The sequence below is a fragment of the Myxine glutinosa genome, chromosome 3 (assembly GCF_964187855.1).
Source record: "Myxine glutinosa chromosome 3, kmMyxGlut1.1, whole genome shotgun sequence".
In the NCBI taxonomy this organism is placed as follows: domain Eukaryota; kingdom Metazoa; phylum Chordata; class Myxini; order Myxiniformes; family Myxinidae; genus Myxine; species Myxine glutinosa.
The window spans coordinates 81,739,775-81,762,593 of NC_136263.1; the positions used below are offsets into that span (position 1 = coordinate 81,739,775).

At 47.6% G+C, this 22,819-nt stretch overlaps 1 protein-coding gene across 2 annotated transcripts in view; it reads left to right on the top strand.

Moving 5' to 3' along the window:
• The window catches only part of RHOT1 (ras homolog family member T1), a gene marked incomplete at its 5' end in the record, with an annotated part of 136,603 nt that overhangs the window by 85,116 nt on the left and 28,668 nt on the right, over window positions 1-22,819 (top strand). For both annotated transcript variants that reach the window (XM_078774231.1, XM_078774232.1), the window contains 2 exon segments: window positions 8,755-8,839; window positions 22,666-22,811. In XM_078774231.1, the coding sequence (XP_078630357.1) occupies window positions 8,755-8,839; window positions 22,666-22,811 (231 nt within the window).

Here is a 22,819-nt window from a genome sequence, read left to right on the forward strand (position 1 = left end):
ACTCCCGGGCCTTGCCAGGGGGAGGTGAGTTTTGGGCACCTACCCTTCCGCCTCCGGGGATTAAAGAACCAAATCTTCATCCCCGGAGCGTACTGACTCCCCTGGCTCCGGTGGTCGTACCTGCGCTTCATCTTGGCTCCCGCCAGATGGAGCTGGCAGCGGGCGAAGGCATGGACCCGCTCCATGCCTTCCTCCAGGTGATGTGCGTAACCCTCCCTCGGCGGTGTATCTGTGGTGTCTGGCACAGGACCGCATAGCAAGTCGGCGGGAGCCCGCAACTCCCGCCCATACATGAGCAATGCTGGACTGCATGCGGTGGCCCCGTGCTGGCTAGTTCGGTAGGCCATCAACAAGTACGGGAGATGTTCGTCCCAGTCATCCTGACGGGTGGTGGTGAACAAGGCCAGTTGTTGGACCAATGTTCGATTGAATCGTTCCACCATCCCGTCAGATTGTGGCCGCAAGGGCGTGGTCCGTGTTTTGTTTTTTTTTGTTTTTTTTTGTATACAGAGTCGAGGCTCGTGAAAGAGCTAACATTTATCAAACAAACAAATCAAACAAACAAGCAAACAAAGTATATAAAAAGGGGGGCGGTCGACAAGATGGGGAGAGAAGGGGAGGCAGCACACAAACACAACATTTGAGAGCAGGGACATCGGGAGATGTTTTTGGAGGGAGAGGGCCTGGGGGGAGGCAGGATAGGTATAAAACGCAAGGACACCAAGGACATCCAGGAAATAAGTCAAAAGTCACGAAATTAGCGGGGGTAGAAAAGATCAAGGTTTTGGATTGGGGAAGATAAGAGATGGTGGTGAACAGCCGTTTTAAAGACCTGGAGGGAGGAGTGGGATTGAAGAGAGTGAGGAGTTTGTTCCAGAGGCGGGAGAAAAGAGGAATGAAGCAGTGAAGGTGAGCAGAGTTTCGAATTGACAGTGTTTTCCGATTTGACAGGAGTCTGCACACATCTTTTAGCAATTGACTTTCAAAATTTCGACCCTGGTCGGTGTGCAGCTCCTGTGGAATCCCATGCCGACATACAAATCCTTCCACGAAGGCCTGCGCTACAACCCCGGCTTCTTGGTTGGGGAGGGCGTAGGCCTCCGGCCACTTGGTGAAATAGTCCATTACAACAAGGATGTACTTATTACCTTGGCGGGTGCGGGGCAGCGGTCCTAGAATATCCATAGCCACCCGCTCAAGGGGGGCCCCCACCTTGTGTAATTGAAGGGGGGCCCTCATCCCAGGACCATCCTGCTGGTCCCTTTTTGGCAGGACAGGCGTCGCATCTCCGACACCAGTCCTGTATGTCGCGCCCCATATTAACCCAATAGAACCTCCGGCGGACCCGAGATGTTGTCTTTGTCCTGCCCAAATGGCCGCCGGAGCGGGTACCATGCACCTGTTGTAATATGACGTTCTTAAATTTGTCAGGGACTATCACCAGCCAGGAAGTTCTCTCAGAGGGAACCTCCACCCACTTGCGATATAAAATGTTATCCTTCAATTCCAGGGTCTGCCACTGAGCCCAATATGCCTTGGTTTGCGCCCCGAGGGGGGTGACCTCTTCCCCCTTTGGTCTTTGCCCCAATTTGACCCATTTGAACACCGGTCCCAGGACGGGATCCTCCTGCTGGGCTGTGCTCCATGCCAAATTTCCAAATTCTTCATCCACGGTTAGTGGCAAAATTGGCCCTCTCACCCGTGTTGCCTGGACGACGAGAATCGGGGCAGAATCGCCCAATTGCTCCCTCTCCTCGTGTCTCGCACAAAATTTGCAGTTTTCCCCCAGACAAGGACGCCGAGAGAGTGCGTCAGCATTACCATGGGCCTTCCCGGCCCTATGGATCACATTAAAATCGTACTGCTGCAACCTTTCCAACCACCTTGCAATTTGGCCCTCCGGTTCCTTGAACCGAAGGAGCCATTGCAAGGAGGAATGGTCAGTTCGAACCGAAAATTTCCGCCCGTACAGGTACGGGTGGAAATGGTTCATGGCAGCCAGCATAGCCAATAATTCCTTGCGGGTTACGCAATAATTTCGTTCGGGCCTACTTGAAGCCCGACTATAATAACCAATCACTCTCTCCACGCCCTCCTGTGTCTGAGACAAAACTGCGCCCAATCCTTCCTGGCTCGCATCCGTGTCCAGGGTAAATGTCCCGTCGCTAGTGGGGTAAGCTCGAAGGGTGCGGATGTCAAACACCCCTTCAATTTTAGGAAGGCCTCTTGGCACTCCCTTGTCCAATTAAATCGCGTCTCCTTCTCCGCAAGCCGGTGGAGGGGACGGGCCAACTCCGCAAATTTCGCCACAAAGCGCCGGTAGTAGGAGCAGAGTCCCAAAAATCCCCGCACCTCCTTGGTGGTACGTGGTGCGGGCCACTCCTCTACCGCTGTAATTTTGCCTGGGTCCGTTTTTACCCCCTCACGGCCGATAACGTGACCTAGATAGGCCACCTCTCTTGCAAACAAGGTGCACTTACTCGGGCTCAGCTTCAACCCTGCCTGTCTGAGGCACCCGAACACCTGGTCCAAATTAGCTAAAGCCTGGGGAATGTTTTGGCATGTACTAGGACGTCGTCCAGGTATACCAGGCATGATTGCCATGGCATGCCGCCCAGTACATGTTCCATTAAATCCAACAATCGTAGAGCTGTTCCATACATGGACTAGCTAAGGGGACGACCTTTGACCTTTACACACAAAACGGAGGTATTTACAAGAATTACTAGAGGGGCATATTTACAAACAGGATTCTCAAATCCGCAACAATATATATATATATATATATACAGGGGGCTGCAAAAGTAGGTATACAGTAATGAAAAACAAAACGTGCGCACAAAACGTATTTTATTGATTATACAAGCATATCAATAATAACATATCTATATATATAAAACACAGTTTGTGTGTGTGTAATGTTACCGATAGACTCCGAAACGGAGAGGCTCACGTGCTTGATATTTGGCATAGACATGGCCATTGAGCCTGGGAAGAACATGGCCGACCTAAAAAAAAATATTTCATAATATTTTTTTACCATATTTTTACCTCAGCGCATTTCAGCGAAGAATATTATGCACGGAATCTGACCGGTGGCAGAGCAGCGCGCTGATTCGCTCAGAGCGATCACGTGATGTTCCTTGCCGCCATTAACTCAGTTACGCGTTCGCATGTATTTCAGAGCGAAAAGCGATTGCGTTTTTTCACATTTCAGCAAGGAACATTGCCATTCACACCACATAGGTTTTTTTTTCTTCCATCTTTACGAGATCCATATTTTTTATTCATATTTACCTCAGCGCATTTCAGCGAGGAATATTATACACGGAATCTGATCAGGTGGCAGAGCAGCGCGCTGATTCACTCAGAGCGATCACGTGATGCTCCTTGCTGCCCTAAACTCACAGGTACGTGTTCGCACGTAATTCACACGTTCAAAACAAACGAGATCCGCGAAGCGAGTTGGTCGAGTCGTGCTAACCAAGATGGCGACACGGCGGCTTCACTTTTCACGGAGTATGAGCGTTCTATATATTTTCAATTCAGTGCACCCGACTCGCTCACATACTTCATTTGTGGCATAGACATGGCCATTGGGCCTTCACGGTGTAATTTGTGCGAGGCTTTTGTCCGAGTGAGCTTGAGTCGAGAGGGCCAATGTACGGGTTGGGAATGTATGGGTCTCCCTTCCCCCGCCCGGCAACGCCGGTACTGGAGGGCGTCACAGGATCGGTGAGTCTCCAAAATCCGCTTCGTGCTGTTGCGAAGGTGCAGGACGATGTCGCGATTGTTGTGCTGCTCTCCGACCATGAGAACTGCAACGTCATTGTTGACTGGCCCTCCCCTTCCCTCCCCCTTCCTCCTCCCCCCTCCATCCTCCCCTCCCCCTCTCCCTCCCCTTCCCCCCTCCCCCTCCCCCTCCCCTTCCCCCTCCCCCTCACCCTCACCCTCACCCTCACCCTCCCCCCTCCCCCCTCCCCCTCCCACCTCCCCCTCCCCCTCCCACCTCCCCTCCCCCTCCCAACTCCCCCACCCCCTCCCACCTCCCCCTCCCCCTCCCCCTCCCCCTCCCACTCCCCCGCCCCCTCCCCCCTCCCACTCCCCCGCCCCTCCCCCCTCCCACTCCCCCGCCCCCTCCCCCCTCCCACTCCCCCTCCCCCTCCCCCTCCCACCTCCCCCTCCCCCTCCCACCTCCCCCTCCCCCTCCCAACTCCCCCACCCCCTCCCACCTCCCCCTCCCCCTCCCCCTCCCACTCCCCCGCCCCCTCCCCCCTCCCACTCCCCCGCCCCTCCCCCCTCCCACTCCCCCGCCCCTCCCCCCTCCCACTCCCCCCTCCCACTCCCCCCTCCCACTCCCCCTCCCCCTCCCCCTCCCACCCTCCTCCCCCCTCCCATCCTCCCACCCTCCTCCCCCCTCCCATCCTCCTCCCCCCTCCCACCCTCCTCCTCCCCCTCCCCCCTCCCACCCTCCTCCTCCCCCTCCCCCCTCCCACCCTCCTCCTCCCCCTCCCACCCTCCTCCTCCCCCCTCCCACCCTCCTCCTCCCCCCTCCCACCCTCCTCCTCCCCCCTCCCACCCTCCTCCCACTCCTCCTCCCCCCTCCCCCTCCCACTCCCCTCCCCCCCCTCCCATCCCTCCCCCTCCCCCCCCCCCCCCCGTTCCCCTCCCCTCCCCCCCGTTCCCCTCCCCTCCCCTTCCCCCCTCCCCTCCCCCGCCCGGCAATAATAATAATAATAATAATAATAATAATTCATTTATTTTGTATAGCGCTTTTCCAGAAGCCCAAAGGCGCTTTGACAGAGTGGAAAACATAATGCATAACAATACATGAAAACAACAATTGCAAAAAGACAAGAATCAAGAAAACAAACAGCAGCGATATACGGCATATATATAAGACAAGAATCAAAAAGACAAGACAAGAATCAATAGGGAAATATTTAAAGCAAAAGGAGGGAGAAGGAGAAGAGATAGTCAGGGGTTAAATGCTGTGGGTTGAATGTTGAATGCAGCGTTGAACAGGTGGGTCTTTAGTGATGTTTTGAATGTGGTGAGTGAGGAGGAGTCTCTGATGGTGTGAGGTAGTGAGTTCCAGAGGGTGGGAGCAGCGATGGAGAAGGCCCTGTCCCCCCAGGATCTGAATTTGGTCCGGATGGAGGGGGTCAGGAGGTTGGTACCAGCAGAGCGGAGGTTGCGGGTGGGAGTGTGTCTGGAGAGGAGGTCAGCCAGGTAGGATGGGGCCAGGTTATGGAGGGCTTTGTATGTCAAGAGGAGGATTTTGTACTGGATTCTCTGGGGGATGGGGAGCCAGTGAAGCTTGTAAAGGACGGGGGTGATGTGGTCACGGGTCCGGGAATGAGTGAGTAGACGGGCAGCGGAGTTCTGAATGTATTGGAGTTTATTGGTGATTTTTGAGGGTGAACCATAGAGGAGGCTATTGCAGTAGTCCAGACGGGAGGTGATGAAGGCGTGGATGAGGGTTTCTGCAGCCGTGGAGGAGAGGGATGAGCGGAGACGGGCAATGTTTTTCAGGTGAAAGAAGGCTGACTTTGTGATCTGTTTAGTGTATTTGTCGAAGGAAAGGGTTTGGTCAAAGATGACGCCAAGATTCCGGATGTGAGGGGAGGTGGATACTGGGATACCGTCGATGTTGAGGGCAAAGTTATGGGTGGATTTTGTGAGCGTTTTTGGGCCAATGATGATTATTTCAGATTTATCACAGTTAAGCTTGAGGAAGTTGATTTGAAGCCAGGATTTTATTTCAGTGATGCAGTTTGTCAGGATAGAGTGGGTGTCGGTGGAGACGGACTTGGTGGAGATGAAAAGCTGGATGTCATCGGCGAAGCAGTGGAATTGGAGACCATGACGGCGGATTAAGTGACCGAGCGGGGACAGGTAAAGGATGAAGAGGAGGGGGCCAAGAACTGAACCTTGGGGGACACCTTGGGGGAGGGGAGCAGTGGGGGATTTGCAGTTATTGATGGAGATGAACTGGCATCTGTCAGTGAGATATGATTTAATCCAAGAGAGGGCAGTGCCGGTGACGTTAAAGGTGGATTCAAGTCGGGTGAGGAGGATAGTGTGATTGATGGTGTCAAAGGCAGCGCTGAGGTCGAGGAGGACGAGAATGTTGAGGTTGCCAGCGTCAGAGGAGAGGAGAAGGTCGTTGGTGATTTTGAGGAGAGCAGTTTCAGTACTGTGGTTGGAGCGGAATCCGGATTGGAATGTTTCATACAAGTTATTGGCAGAGAGATGATGTTTGAGTTGAGTGGCTACAGCGCGTTCCAAAACTTTTGACAGAAAGGGTAGGTTGGAGATGGGTCTGAAGTTGTTTAGGGTGTCAGGGTTTAGACCAGGTTTTTTTAGAATGGGGGTAACAGCAGCAATTTTGAGGGAAGGTGGGACGATGCCTGTAGACAGGGAGGAGTTTATTGTTGCAATGATAAGTGGAGAGAGAGCAGGGAGGGAGGCTTTGACAAAGCTGGAGGGGATGGGGTCAAGAGTGCAGGTGGCAGTTTTCATTCCTATGAGGAGTTCAGAGAGGTCAGTAGGAGAGATTGGGGAGAACCGAGACAGGGGATGGCAGGACAAGGGGGGGCAGGTGGTTGGAGGGGGAGCGGGTGCGGCGGTGGTCAAGCTGTTGTAGATGTTGTCAATTTTGCGTTGGAAGAAAGAGAGGAAGGAGATGCAGTTGTCTACTGTGAATGACTGGGTGGTGGTGTTCAGGGGGCGGAGGAGTTTGTTTATTGTCGAGAAGAGTGCTTTTGGGTTTCCGGAGCCAGAGTGGATAATTTGAGAGTAGTAGGCAGAGCGGGCGCGGGAGAGGGCATCTTTGTAGTGTTGTATGTGGTCCTTGTAGGCTTGGGAGTGAACTGTGAGACCCGTTTTATTGCGGAGTCTTTCAAGTTGGCGAGCACGAGTTTTCATCAGGTGGAGTTCAGGGGTAAACCAGGGAGCAGAATGGGTGAAAGAAACTGTTTTGGTTTTTACAGGCGCAAGCTGGTCAAGGCAGGAGGAGAGAGTGTGGTTGTAGTAGTCAGTGAGGTCGGAAGGGGTGTGGAGGTCAATGAAGGGAGAAGTGGACATTTTTTCAGAGAGGGTGGATGAGAATGAGGTAGGTGAAAGAGCGTTTAGCTTACGGAAGTTGATTGTGCGATAATGCCTTGGTGTTGGGGCGGGGATGTTGATGGTCAGAGTGATGGCTAAGTGGTCAGAGAGGGTGAGGTCAGAGCCATAGAGATGGTGCAAATTTAATCCAGTGGAGCAGACAAGGTCCAAAATGTGACCACGGATATGGGTAGGAAAGTCGACATGTTGAGTGAGGTTAAAGCAGGTGAGTAAATCAGTGAAGTCAGTGGTTATTGTGGAGTCAGTGGAGTCCATGTGGATATTGAAATCACCAAGGAGGAGGATTGAGGGGGAGAGGGAACATAGCTGGGTCAGAAAGTAGGAGAAGTCAGATAGGAATGATGGGTGTGGTTTGGGAGGGCGGTAGACGACAGCCATGACTGACTGCGTGTGACCAGAGAGTTTTAAAGCCAGGTGTTCAAATGATGGAGCAGATGAGATGGAGATGAGGTTGGTCTTGATGTCTTGACGGTGGATAACGGCAATTCCACCACCTCGGCCCTCCGAGCGTGGTTTATTGACGTAGGAATATCCATTGGGTGTGGTGAGGTTGAGTGTGTAGTAGTCCAGAGGTTGTTGCCAGGTTTCGGTGAGACAGAGAAAGTCCAGTTTGTTATCCAGGATGTATTCGTTCAGGATGAGGCATTTATTGTTGAGGGACCGGGTGTTGAACAGGGTGAGCTTGATGTTGTTTTGAACAGCAGGGATGAATTCAGGTGATTTAGCCAGGGTTCGTAGGCAAGAGGTGCGATCGTGTGGGTTGCTGTGACCAGGTGCGCTGGGACGAAGAGTGAGAGTGCGCTGAGCCGACCAGAGGACGGGGATGGAGTGACCTGATTGCAAATAAACAAACTTGCGACCGGAGCCACGGTGAATGTACCTGGGTCGTCGGAGGAGTCCATTTGATTTGATGGCAGAGATGCATGATGGGGTGGAGCGGGTATTGAGCAGAAGAAGCCTTGCGGCGGAGTACTTCTGCTAGTATATATATATATATGTAAGTTGGGGGGTGGGGATGCTTGATCACCCCCCCCCCCCCCCCCCCAGGAAGATGGGAGAAAAACAATTCTTTATTTTTACCGCTAAAACCTTCCCATGCACCAGCCGAGTACATCCATCAGTATTCAACTCATTCCACCCCCTGGTTCAGGAGTGCATAGAAGTCAACCAAACACACACAAAAAAAAAACACTTCTCTAATTATATATGCTGTTTATCATATGATTTCACCCCCATAACATAAACATGAGGTTACTTGGGAAACTCTTCATACCCTACTTTTGTAAGAATTCAGTCGTGATCAGGATTTGAGATTTAAGAATTCGCTGCTCCCCATTGGCTTGGGTGCTCTAAACCCCAAAAAAAAGTGTTATACATTGATATGAGATGTGGTTTTACTTTCCATGGACACGCCCTTTTCCAGAAATATATATTTCAAGATACTATCGAAATGTACTATCGATACAAGATACGAAATGTTTGTCGATTATTTGGTGTTGACACTGATATATTTTGAGTCTTTTATAAAGGTTTGATTGAATGCTTGGTTGATTTCAGAAACCCGAACATATGAGCTCGCAATGTTTGTTGTCCATCTAACTGTTAACATTGTCTGTGATGCAGCTTGAAAGTGCCTCTGGATTGCACCACGGAGCTGAACCACTACGCGTACCTATTTCTCCAGGCATTGTTTGAAAAGCACGACCGGGTAATTAAGCAGACATATGTTTAGTTTTGTCTTGTCTTATTACATGGTGACTGAGAGCAATTTGCAGAATTTCAAACGGTAGTGTTTTACCTGCAGTTGTACCTATTCTAAATGTTGTACCCTAAATTCATCTAGGGAGTTTGTCTGAAAAGAGGGGAGCTTTTTATCCTTGGCATTTGCTTTAAGTGAATCGCCTATCCGGATGTTATCCAATGTTGCCAGTATCTCCATCTGCAGGAACTTTTTTCACAATACAACATTCTCACAATGACCGTTGAACTTGCAATATAACATTGCCACGTTTGGAAAGAAGAAACTTGGAAAAGGGTATCCAGCCCAGTGGATAGTCCTAACTAAGTGAAGAATGAAAATACCATGGAATTTGTTTGCATGATCATGATCAATAGCTGGAAAAGCTGTGTTTCATTCTCGTATCATTATATAAGTATAATCATATTTAAGAATATTTATTGTGATGTAGAAATGCAACACATTAGCTTTGCATCAGCATGGTTAAACACAAGCTCAGTGTAAGTTTGGTGTACTCATACATTGGCCTCCTATGGCCTTGGGCATGCAAGGACAAGGTGAAATGAGGTTTAGACTCAGGTTTTCTGAGCAAGGTACCTCGCCTTAAATTGTTACTTTTGTGGAGGGGGGTAGACATTACCATCTGAAGAGATAGAACTGTACAGAGTAGTATGGTCTGTGTACGAATAGTTAGCCAATCTCAATGTGTTAAGCAGGGACATGTCAGCATAAGGATTGTCTTGTTTGAACGTGCACCATACGGAGGGTTGTGTGTCGTAATTATTAATTATAGGGATAACGGTTAAGACAATTGTACGTCTCGCCTCTTGTAATCCCCCGGGTGAGGGATCGGTTGAGGTTGAGAAGAATGACAGCTCTGTTAAAAGAGCATGGCAGATCATGATGGGGCTTATGCCAAGCAAAGGAGAGAGGGGCGGACACCTCACAAGGGGTGGAGAACTTCTCCGAAGGGGTGGGGGGGGGGGGGTGGGGGGGAGTTCGTCTCCCTGGAGTGGAGGAGCGAGGGAGGTCAAAAGAATGTTCAAGAGAGAAAAGAGTTGGTGTGTGACCTGGGGAGGAACATGCATTATACCGTGGTCCTGCTCACCTACTCGTATTCCTGCCTTAGCCCTGTTCCTGTTCCTGTTCATTGTCTTGCCAGCCTGCTTATGTGCCTGTTCATTGTCCTGCTCGCCTGCTCGTCCGGCCTGTCATGGACCCAACTTTGACGTCTACACTGTAGAGCTGAGGCCACTGTAGAGCTCCCCCTGTTGCTTGTATCCTTCCCCTCCCTCATCTGTAATTGAGTCCAGTGTGTCATCCCTTTAGAGTTATTTTTATTCCCTTGTAAATAATCATTTATCTATTTGTTTGTTGCATTCCCCATTTCCTTCCCTCCCATCCCGTCGTCAAATTCCTCCGTCGGGTTGATCGTCCCGTAGTGATTTTGTTGTTAGGGAAATAAACTTGTTTGTTTTACCACAGCCTAAGTTCTCGTCTGCTTACTCAGGTCTCTCGAGACACCAACCATCATTAATTTGAATGCAGTCCAGGGAGTAAAACCGTTTGGTCCATCAAAGTATTTGCAACTCCTGCCACAACGCGGTCGATGTAGGTTGACCCGTTGTCGCACAATATTTTGCAAAATGTAAGCATCAGTCAGGTACAATCAATTTGTTGGCTTCATAACTCCCTGCAATATTAGTCCTTGAGCCAGACCAAAAGTAATGCTCCGGCGGGGGGAGTAATTCTCATTATGATTTTCCATTAGACCAATGTCTCAAGTGTCAGAAAAGGTGTGATGCACATCTGAGAACGGTAGCTTAGTGCCCGGATGGACGCCATCTTTGAAACCACCCAGCTCGAAAATGCCCATTTGGTGGGGTACATTGTTGCACGTGTATCTGGACTTCTATACTAGCTATCGATGTGCGGTTGACGACTAAATATACGTCCGATGTGTACCGTCTAAATAAAAAATAATATGAAGCATTTTGTTTTAGATTAATTATTATAAAAATCAATTATCGAAAAAAAATCATATATTTTTCAATATTTTATTATTAGACTTGTACTTTTTTTAGTGAAACAACACTGGTATGATTTTCCAAATTATGCATTGTGCTACACCGTTTATCTGTCTATAAAAATAACTCAAAAACTAAAACATATCATCCACCACGAGTTTACAACAAATAAATGTAAAGAGGCATAAAATGACTTAGGCCGCCGCTGGCATTATCTATTCTGACGATAACGCAAGTTAGGAATGTCGTACGGAGAGGATTTTAACACCATACGATATCTAATAAGCAGGCGGAAATTGTTACATAGGAAATCTGCACTTTGGTGGCCATCTTGGATTTCAAAATGGCCGCCAATTATATTAATTATTCATTACTAGAGTTTGGAAAGACGTATGGAGCTGATTTTAACACCATACGATGTATATTCCTAATAAGCAAGCGGAGGTATCATTGAACATGTCATGTTTTAGTCAAATAACACCGGTATGATCTTCCAAATTATACATTTTGCTAAACCGTTTATCTGTCTATAAAGATTTTCAGGCAATTTGGCCTGCATTATAATAGAGAACAACATATGCTATACAATATACAGTGCACACAAAGTTAATCATCAGAGTCGCCATCAGAGTCATTGGCATCCTGAGCCACGATAGCATCATCCTGCACCATGTTGGAGCATCCCTGCAGCTTACACACAACAGTGCACTTCAACCCATTCAGTATGCAGGAGCAATCTGACGGTCGACACGTCCTTCTGCATGTGCATGAGATGAGATTCAAGACGACATCTGGAGCTGGTAGACCCGCCATCCATCGGATTGTGAGCGAACCGCCATCATCGAGTTCCCAACCATGTCCTGCTGATGGTGTTGGGACGTCTGGTAGGTTTTCAAGGCTGCGTCGCCAGATAGCCGCCTGATAGTTGGCCCTAAGCGTATGCTGCATCAAGGAGTCTTCACAAGGCGGCAATTGTCCAGATTCGATCTGGCCCTTCTTTGCACAGAACATGTGATAACGGAGCGAATTAACACCGACGATCTTCGTGTTCTTGGCGTACAGCTGACACGTGAAGGCCTGAATGCTATTGAAGACGTCTGTTGGTACATTCCACGAAGATCCCAGATCTGTGAATGCTTGAAGATACAGCTCATTCGCTTGCACAAGCTTCAAAGCCTTTATCTTTCCTTGGCTAGCCAGAGCACTCACAGTGTCACACCCGCTCCATGCATGAAGCCCTGGCAATGCACTGCAAACTCCAGACCCCAATACCGCAGCCAACTTTCCAACGTCGATCATTCTGACTCGAACCTTTGTTCCTCGTCTGATGAAGAGCTGACTATCGATGGTTCTGCTGAGATGAAGACTGATGATCAGAACGTCGGTGTCATCTGCCACTAAGATGATCGTCTTGTAGTGGGTAGCGGCGTGCTTTGCGTGGAGAAACATACGCGTGTCTGCTTCCTCGTGGCTACATTCGAGTGCTTGCACCAACTTCCACCTATCGCGGGTCAGTACCAGACATTTTTCACCACAGGTGACATACAGTGTTCTGTTGCCTAGCTTTTCGCGATTTGTTTCATGTTTCCACGACTCCGCCAGAAACACAACCAGTTTCTCCTTTGTCTGGCTGCAAGCAAGGAGACGCCGCCAGTTCATGATTTTGTGTGCGGGTCTGATCTCGCTGAAACTGATGCCTTCATTTGAACCGCGGTTCACACGCTCAGCTGCTTTGATGGATTCTTCTGTGTATGTGTCAAAGACAACATCGATGCGCTCACTGCCTTGACCAGCGTGAAGCGCTGCAGCAAGGATGCGGTCAGATAGTTCTTCGAACGTGTCGTTCTCGCCATGCATCTTTTGTATGAGAGCCATCGCATCAATTATTGTTGCACTTCGCTTGTCAACGTTCTCGGCTGGTTCCACAAGACCTTCCATGTGTTTCGCAAGTGCAGCTTTGTTCGTTTTTTTCATTGACCCTTTCACGCTCAAGCTGAAGTGATGACATGATGTTCAGAGCTTCTCTGAGGATTTCTTGCACTGTTGCCATATCTGTGGCAGGCGCGTTTATAGTCCGGCAGGTAGCCAACTACATCTTCCGTCACCTGAACACAATCTCTAGTCATGATGTTGAAACCAGTCCACGAACTGATTGTCTGGTCGCATGGTTCCAGCATGCGAGTCATAATCCATACGTGATTTCGGCGCTGCGCAAGGGATGTTGCGCCTGCAAGAGTGTCAGAAAGATCTGCAGGCTTGATTGCAGGTGGGCCCTCTCGTTTCCCACCGCTGTATATTGGAACTAAATCGCTGGATGACGGGATAGATCGCTTCTTATCTGCTTTGGATACTGCCGATGGAGGTTGGGGCGGCAAACACGACTGCGACTTCGGTTGGACGATGATACCGTTGACGCGATGCGATGTTCCGCCACCACTCAGCGATTCCTCTAGCCTGTCGATGTTATCGAATGCTAATACAGTCGGGACCGAAGGGTGCACATGTGACGGAAGTGGTACTGTATCTTTCTCCACACTTGCTAATTTGTCTATGCATAGCGCTGTCTCGATTTCTTCCAGAACTGTGTACGAACATCCGTGCCCGAGTCGATTCAATATTCTGATGACCTCTGTATTACCGGTGAGCGTTTTCATGACCCACGGAAGTAGGACATGCTTCGATGTTCTGATGGTACCCCAGTGTACAGCATTGATGATATCTTGAGCCATCGACCATACCAGTGTGTCGGCACGCGCAGAGCTACCCCCACTCCCGCAAATCAAAGTATGCAGAAATACACGAAGAGAATCTGGTATCTTCACGTAATCTGAAGTGAGTTCTGCTGGCTGAGGCGGCCAACGTTCATTGTAATGAGCATCTTTGATCTGGTGTCGCAGTGAAGTAGCTGCACGCACAATGTTACTTTCACCGTCCGTTCGTTCAAATGCTTTCACTTCTGCTTTCAGGTTTACGCACTCTGCAGCAATCTCTCGCTTTGTCAGATTATCGGGCATCAAGTATACACGGTGTTTCACATTGAAGAAGATGAGCGATTCTCCAAACTCTCTTTGTAATGTGCGCTGCAGATTCTTCTTGATGGAGTCACGAACATCAACTGAAAATGTATCTGAAGACAGGATATCTGTTGCAACATCAACTATTGGAACAATCCTCGGGTTCAAGAACAAGTCAGTGCGAATGAAATTGAATATACATCGTATCATTTCTTTTTTCTCGATATTATCTTCAATGTCAGTTTCTACTTGAGGTTTTTGGGGCCGTGTGTAGTTTCTATAGCAGGAGAAGTGGTAGTGAGCCTCAGCTGCAACCATATCTCGTGTAGTCAATGCCAAAACTCTCTCATCATTGCGAGCTGTTGCAGTATCTCTTATTGTCTTATCTGCTCGAAGTTCAACAGCCAAGACAACTGTTTCACGGGTACGACTGCCTTTTATGAATTTTGAAGCACGCTGGCAAAAAATGCATTTATCATCGTAGACTGTTGAAGTTGATCCTGTCTCTTCCCGTGATGATCGCCGTCGCACCGCATCGCCAGTATCAACTGAAGAACTTCTAGCTGCATTGGTCAAAGTAGCTAGGTGGTTTTTGTGAGTGAAGTCTGATCTACAAGCCCTATGGTATAATATTGGAATATTAGGAAGTTCAACTGCGCCTTCTTGGACTAGCTTTAGAATTGGATAAAAGTTTCTAACTGCGGCTGCGTCACACAATGTCTTCCAAGAACTGTTGCCCGCTGCCTTGCTTAGTTCAGAGAGTGGCGACTTCTTGCTGCACAGGATGCACGTTCCGGACTCAGGTTCAATCTTCGCCCGTTTCGCCTCGACACCGGCCATCTCAGCTGAAAGAACAAAAAGACTGACGTTAGATTACTCCGATATCCGAAAAGCTCGCCAGCTTACATAGACATACTCATCCAAGTCAGTGAACATGTTAGATGGCGCCACAATACAACTCTATAATAGAGTTGTATGTGGCGCCATCTAACATGTTCACTTTTAGTTCTTAAGCCACCCCCCCCCCCCCCCCCCCCTCAGAAATTAATCAGGTCACCGCAACAAATCTCAGACTGAGATATAGAATATAGAATATAGATATAGAATAGACTGACGTCACTTTCGGCACTGGGTTCTGTGGGTTGATTATCGGCGGGAAATTCCAACTGACATAGTTTCGGTTTGTGGAAAGTGCATGCCTTTTCATATATTTTTTGTGTAAACTCGTGGTGGATGATATGTTTTAGTTTTTGAGTTATTTTTATAGACAGATAAACGGTGTAGCACAATGCATAATTTGGAAAATCATACCAGTGTTGTTTCACTAAAAAAAGTACAAGTCTAATAATAAAATATTGAAAAATATATGATTTTTTTTCGATAATTGATTTTTATAATAATTAATCTAAAGCAAAATGCTTCATATTATTTTTTATTTAGACGGTACACATCGGACGTATATTTAGTCGTCAACCGCACATCGATAGCTAGTATAGAAGTCCAGATACACGTGCAACAATGTACCCCAACAAATGGGCATTTTCGAGCTGGGTGGTTTCAAAGATGGCGTCCATCCGGGCACTAAGCTACCGTTCTCAGATGTCCATCACACCTTTTCTGACACTTGAGACATTGGTCTAATGGAAAATCATAATGAGAATTACTCCCCCCGCCGGAGCATTCACTTCAAAATATGGCCGGTTGGCTCAAGGACTATATACTGTAATATACAGACTTGGCATTTAATATCGAATTTTTTTTTTTCTTGCCTTGGGTTTCTTTCTTAACTCAGTATATCAATCTGGTGAGTTTCTTTTACACTTTGGTGATTTATTTGTTAAAAGAACCATGTCACTGATTGTCACAGCAAGAAGTCAACAACAGGATTATATCACAGGTGGCGTGGCAAAATGTACGGACAGGTGCATTTGATGATTGGCTTCACAGTCGGGTAGACAAGGGTTGTTGCGTTCTGTATTAGTGGAAAACAACTGCTGCACGTCTCCAAAAAATTATTGCCGCTTCCTCTGGAGATGGTCCGTCAACTCGACAATGCTGTTTGTCATGGAGTGGTGGCTTTACGAAATTACGGCATGAAACAGCGTGCTATTGCTCGGCAGTATGGCATCACTCAAGGTCAGGTGTCAAAGATCCTGAAACGAAATGCTCAGAGGGGTGTCCCTACTCCAATACCGAGGCCAGGACGTCCCCGCAGAACCACAACGCCAGCAGCTGCACCGGTTAGTCCACAATGGCCGTACCAAGGCAGCTAATCGGCTTAGGGCTGAGTGGCAGCAACTGACAAATGTGCCTGTATCCAGAAGGCTAGTCAACCAACGACTGGTTCAAGCAGGCTATCGTGCCAGGCTTCCCCTGAGAAAGCCACGCCTGACCAGACAACACCGCCAGCGCCGATTGCAGTGGGCCAGAGAGCACCGTCAATGGCAGCCAGGACACTGGAATCACATGATCTTCAGTGACGAGTCTAGATTTATGGTCTATCGTCGAGATGGCCGCGTCAGAGTGCACAGACAAGTGCATGAAGCCTACAACAAAGATTGTATAGTGCCAAGAGTCCAAGCTGGAGGTGGTGGGGTGACCGTTTGGGCTGCTTTTCATGCAGGGGGAAAAACTGACCTGGTTGTTCTGAATGGAAACCTGAACCAGTTCAAGTACAGGGCCATTCTGGAAGAAACATTGCTTCCATTTTCTCGTGCAGCCTTTCAAGGAAACTTTGTCTTCCAAGATGACAATGCACGGCCTCATCGTACTCGCATGATCCAACACTTTCTTGCTGACCGTGGTGTAGAGCATATGGAGTGGCCTGCCATGTCCCCGGATATGAATCCGATAGAGAACTTGTGGGCAGAATTAACGCGTCAAATCGACCACTTGGACCAGCAGCCGACCTCTGTGCGTGAATTGCAGCAGGCTATTGTCACTGCATGGCAAGCGATTCCTGTCCAAACCTTGGCAAATCTCTTGAACAGCATGCCTCAACGTGTATGTGCTCTCCTGAATGCTTGTGGGGGTTACACGAAGTACTGAACTGTAATTTTACAGTCCGTAATCCTTGGCTAATGTGCAAAATAAAGAGATACTTCTGTAAAACGTACAGAAGTTTACACAGTACTGTCCATGAATTGAGTTCGATATCAGTTTACATCACTTTCAAGGATCAATTTATTTGTTTCGAAATGTCAAATGTGGTTTTTATTTCTTTTAAAGGTCACATTAACAAAATCTAGAATAATTTCAACATCATTCCAATGAACTTTTGGTTCGAAGACATCTTGAAAAGTAAGTTCACCCCCACAAAAAAAAAATTCTATATTAAATGCCAAGTCTGTAATATACTTGTAATAACATGCAATATACTCACTGTAATAGGAAGCCTACAAAAAAAATTCTGCTGCATTGAAGGTTCCCAAGAGCAGAGTGGCCTCCATAATTCTTAAATTGAAGAAGTTTGGAACAACGAGGACTCTTCCTAGAGCTGGCCGCCCGGCCAAACTGAGCAATCAGGGGAGAAGGGCCTTGGTAAGAGAGGTGACCAAGAACCCGATGGTCACTCTGGCTGAGCTCCAGAGATCCTGTGTGGAGTTGGGAGAAACTTCCAGAAGGACAACCATCACTGCCGCACTCCACCGATCTGGGCTTTATGGCAGAGTGGCCAGACAGAAGCCTCTCCTCAGTGAAAGACACATGAAAGCCCGCTTGCAGTTTGCAAAAAAGCACCTATAGGACTCTCAGACTGTGAGAAGCAAGATTCTGTGGTCTGATGAAACCAAGATTGAACTGTTTGGCTTCCGTCTGGCCACTCTGCCAATCTGCCATAAAGCCCAGATCAGTGGGGTGTTGCAGTGATGGTTGTCCTTCTGGAAGTTTCTCCCATCTCCACACAGGATCTGTGGAGCTCAGCCAGAGTGACCATCGGGTTCTTGGTCACCTCTCTTACCAAGGCCCTTCTCCCCCGATTGCTCAGTTTGGCCGGGTGGCCAGCTCTAGGAAGAGTCCTGGTTGTTCCAAACTTCTTCCATTTAAGAATTATGGAGGCCACTGTGCTCTTGGGAACCTTCAATGCAGCAGAATTTTTTTTGTCGGCTTCCCCAGATCTGTGCCTTGACACAATCCTGTCTCTGAGCTCTGCGGGCAGTTCCTTCGACCTCATGGCTTGGTTTTTTCTCTGATATGCATTGTCAGCTGTGAGACCTTATATAGACAGGTGTGTGCCTTTCCAAATCATGTCCAATCAATTGAATTTACCACAGGTGGGCTCCAATCAAGGTGTAGAAACATTTCAAAGATGATCAAGAGAAATTGGAGGCACCTGAGCTAAATTTCAAGTGTCATAGCAAAGGGTATGAATACTTATGTCAATGTGATATTTCAGTTTTTTCTTTTTAATAAATTTGCAAAACTTTCTAAAATCCTGTTTTCTCTTTGTCATTATGGGGTATTGAGTGAAGATTGATGAGGGAAAAAATGAATTTAAATGATTTCAGCATAAGGCTGCAACATAACAAAATGTGAAAAAAGTGAAGGGGTCTGAATACTTTCTGAATGCACTGTATGCACACTCGCATATTAGCTGTCCAGCCTGGGTGTGATTACTAACACAGCTATAAACTGTCAGCCCGGTGTTTCACAGGCAGTGTGATTCGTCAATGTGTGTGCCATCCCCCGGATATACATTAAATTGGGTATCCGGTCTGCCAGCATTCGTTGGTGGACGTTAAGGATCCCACAGTGTCTTTCACGAAGAGTAGGTGAGCTTTCACCGGCACCATGAACAAATTCTAAATTCCTGCCCGAACTAGTCAAACGTCAGGCGAAGTCAGCCGGTTCGTGAAAGACTCAAGCCAAGCTTCCCCGGGCCGACGCCACAATAAGATTCACATTTGTTTTTAAGATCCTCCCCAAATCCAAGCTGGACGCTCACCTCCATGCCTTCATTCCTCTATTATTTCGTTTGTGCAACTAACATCCTTTATCTGTGGTCTCATGAAGAGTGCTGCCCCTCTTCAGCTCATGTTTTCTCCCATGCTCACCCTTGCTGTCCTTAACTCTATATTTACCATCCCTATATAGAACTCTCTATAGAATGGTGATGAAGCGCGATTTATTTGCATGAAGTTTTGGGAAAAACAGAAAAGACCTATAATTCGTACAAGATGCACTTTTCATCTCGAAACAGTTTCGGTGATGGGCCCAAATGGCATAGTTTAGCATGTTCTCAAATCCTGCTTTGCTGCTCTTGCTTTTCCTCTGTCTGTGCTCCTCACCATGCCCTTTTCTTCTGGCTGCCTCCCATCTGCCTGGAAGTCAGCAAACATAACTTCAGTCTCAATGAAGGATGCAAAGATAGATGGTCTCAAGTAGAGACCAGTAAGCTTATTTCCAGTTGTAACAAAGTCATGGAATCCATAATTTCTGCAGATGTCAACTGTCAAGTCTCTTTTCAAACAGCCTGACCTATGACCATCAGTTTGAATTCTGTTCTGGTCACTACTATGGACATGGTCCTGCTTCTCTCAAAAATTGTCAGAGACCCAAAACCTTCAGGACCAAATTTGATGTTTTCAAGAGAATTGTCATCAAATGCCAGGCAGCTTCCAATTGGGAATCCATAGCTAGATTCTAGTAAGAATAACGTTGACCATGTGACCGTGTAGCTTAGATTACTCTTGTAATGGGGAAAATGTCAGAGTAAGTCATATTGTAAAACGTGCATGAGGAGACGGTGAGTGTTAACTGTAATACAGTGTAAAGTTTGTTGTGTAAAATCCTTTGTTTTGAACGGGGATGGGTGAGGACTTGGCACAAAGGCACAATTGTGAATCACATTGCACTTTAGTAGGAATCAGCAAGGACTGTTTGGCTTCTGTCAAACCCGGTGTTATGTGAATCAGCAAGGCACAATTGTGAATCACATTGCACTTTAGTAGGAATCAGCAAGGACTGTTTGGCTTCTGTCAAACCTGGTGTTTTGTGAATCAGCAAGGCACAATTGTGAATCACATTGCACTTTAGTAGGAATCAGCAAGGACCGGCACACCACAGTCTACGATGGCAAGATCAGCTGCGGAGCCTTGGAGATGCAGGCCGTAAGACGTTTTTGTATTGGTCCCGTCTCGTGGGATGGCACACCCACAGAAGCAGATGGCCAATGAGTGAGATGGTTTGCCCAAAAAGGCTGGTGCCAAAGCTTGCAAAGGCCGTAACTGCCCCCGAGTGCAGCAGTTCTGGTTTTGGAGTTGGAGTTTTTGAAGTTGAAGTTGGAGGAAGTTTTGTGTTGGAGTTAGAGTTGGAGTTGAAAACAGACTTTGGCAGAGGCAGCATCCATCTCCTCATCACCATACCTCTTCATTGCCTTCCTCCCGTGCAACACCAGCCTGCATGGACCCACAACCAGCTTGGGCTGTACTGGACCCACAACCAGCCTCGAGTTCTCATTAATTCCCCATTGTGCGAGTCCCGGTATTTATTTTTGCACCATAGTTGGGTTTGTCTTTATTTATTTTCATTGTGCGTGTGCCTCCCTGCCCATTTGGCCATTGAGCGCCTGGTCTGTCCCGTGTATTTTTAGTTCACCTGGAACGAAGTTCCGGGGAGCTTATGCGATGGCACGTCGTCAGTCCGTCAGTCTGTAAACACTTGCAATTTCTTCATTGAAACCGCTGAAGGGATTGTGACCAAACTTGGCACAAATTATATTTGTTGTGTTGTGACTAAAATTTATTCAAGGCATTTAAAAAATCGGGGTATAAGGGGTTTTTCCAGGGATCAAAGTGGATCCAGGTTTGACCCCACAAAATAGGAATTTGCTTTTTTCTCAGAAACGACACACACAATTTCGATGAAACTTGACCACAACCTTCATCACCCGTGATGTACCGAAGTTTGGTCACGGCACTAAGAAAATTGAAGTCTCGGGAGGTTTACGGGGGGTCAAAGTGGGTCCAAAAATATATATATATTTGCTTTTATATGGTAGATATATAAAAATATATTGTTACGTTTGTTTGGGGTAGGCAGTGATTACTTTAGACCAGGTAGATTTGTATAGATTAGTGTGCTCCGATTGTCGCGAAGAAGAAGAACCACCATGTATTAAGTAGGGATCCGGTAGGTTGTGTGTTCGGATTAAATGTGACGTGTGGCCATATGAAGGGTGGCTCTTTTGCTTTTAACTCGGGGATTATGGATAAAATATCCCTTGTACGTCATTACCTCTGTATCTATTCCTTTGTCTCTTTTGGCACCGCACCATAGACATGTAGAGCTATAATCGCGCATTTAATGGCACTCATTAAATAAACATACCGGAAGCCAGGACATTGAGCCCTACTGCTGACAACCCCGACTTGGGAGGCACACATAGGTCGAGGCCACGCCCTGAGGAGTCGTGATTTGTCAGGGTTCTTGATTGACAGAAGGACTGGTAAGAAGCAACTCGCTGATTGGCGAAGAGGACAGATGATGTCAGAGCCTGGGTGATAAAAGGGTGCTCCAGTGGAGATTCGCTCTTCTCTTCTCTTGTAGCTGGAGCTTGCGCCTTGTCGTTCTGGCGATAATAGAAAACTGTCATTATTGCCGCTCTTGTCCCTCTCGACACGATCGTGAATGACCGTGTTTGGGAGATCTTGCTGGTGATCGTGAGGAGGAAGAGCTGTGGTTTTCCAAGCGCGAACGAGCATTGCTTGCTTGAAACTAAGGCATTCAAGATTATTGGAGTATCCTGTGATGAAGCTGAGTTTATGGCTCCATCACTTTCCCATCGCAAACGGGTAGGTGGTCTCTGTCTTCTACCACCTCCTTTGTGGTCTTGTACCCTTTGCTTTTTCTGTGCTTTGCCTCCCCCATCATGTATCTGCAGGGTGCATGTGGTCCACCATCATTCCCCTTCTGGTGGAACTCCCAAAATCCACAATTACTGCACGCCTCCACTCATTTGGTCCTCTTTTTTTCCCCCCACCTGTGGAACCTGTGGAACTTCCACATCCTCTTCAATCTCACATTTCCCTACAGTTCTTCAAGATGGCAGTTTGCCACCATCTTGGATTGCCCCCCATAAAAAAAACCATGATTTTTTTTCTACCCCTGTAACCCTCACCCCCGATCCCGCCCTCTTTCTCAAGCCCACCTCCTTCGAAATTTCCAGTTCCTTCCTGAGAGTTTCCTTCTGGATCCATGTTGTCCACCCCATACATCCTCTTCTATTCCTCATTCCCCCACACCCATTCCTTGTCCAAGTCTCCTTCTATTTTTTCCTTCAACCCTGCTGTAAATGTTTTCCCCCTCTCTCTACTGTTCCTTTTGTTGTGTGTGCATCCTGATCCATTCAGTGTGCTACTTCTTCCACGAGCCATGACTTTGTATCCAAAAATATTCTTCAGCAAAAGTGAATTCATGGAACATCAATGAAATGTGTTCTGTTCTTAGAAACTGCTTGGTTGCATTAAACACTTTGGAATGCAGTTTAACCAGACGTTAAGTGTCTTTACTTTCTAACTCAAACTCAGTTCGATGTTAAAGCCTTCTGCATATACTGTACCTACTTGTGTATAAGATGTTGCTTAGTTTCAGAAATTGCTCTTATCACAACTTTAATCATTGAAGGAGAAACTTTCCAGAAGAGGTGAAAGTAGCAAAAACCCAAATACGTCATTTGCTTGAGATCCATGATGTTCTTACATTGAATATATGTTGGTGTGATAATTGTGCTGTGTTTTGTGCATGCAATTCTCTCCAGAATCGAGACCAGGCGTTACGGCCTGAGCAGCTGCACTCCATTTTTGCCATCTTTCCCTTCATGCCTTGGGGCCCTGATGTTCTGGGCACTGTAACCACCAATGACAATGGCTGGATCACACAGCAAGGCTTTTTGGCCCAGTGGACGTGAGTGA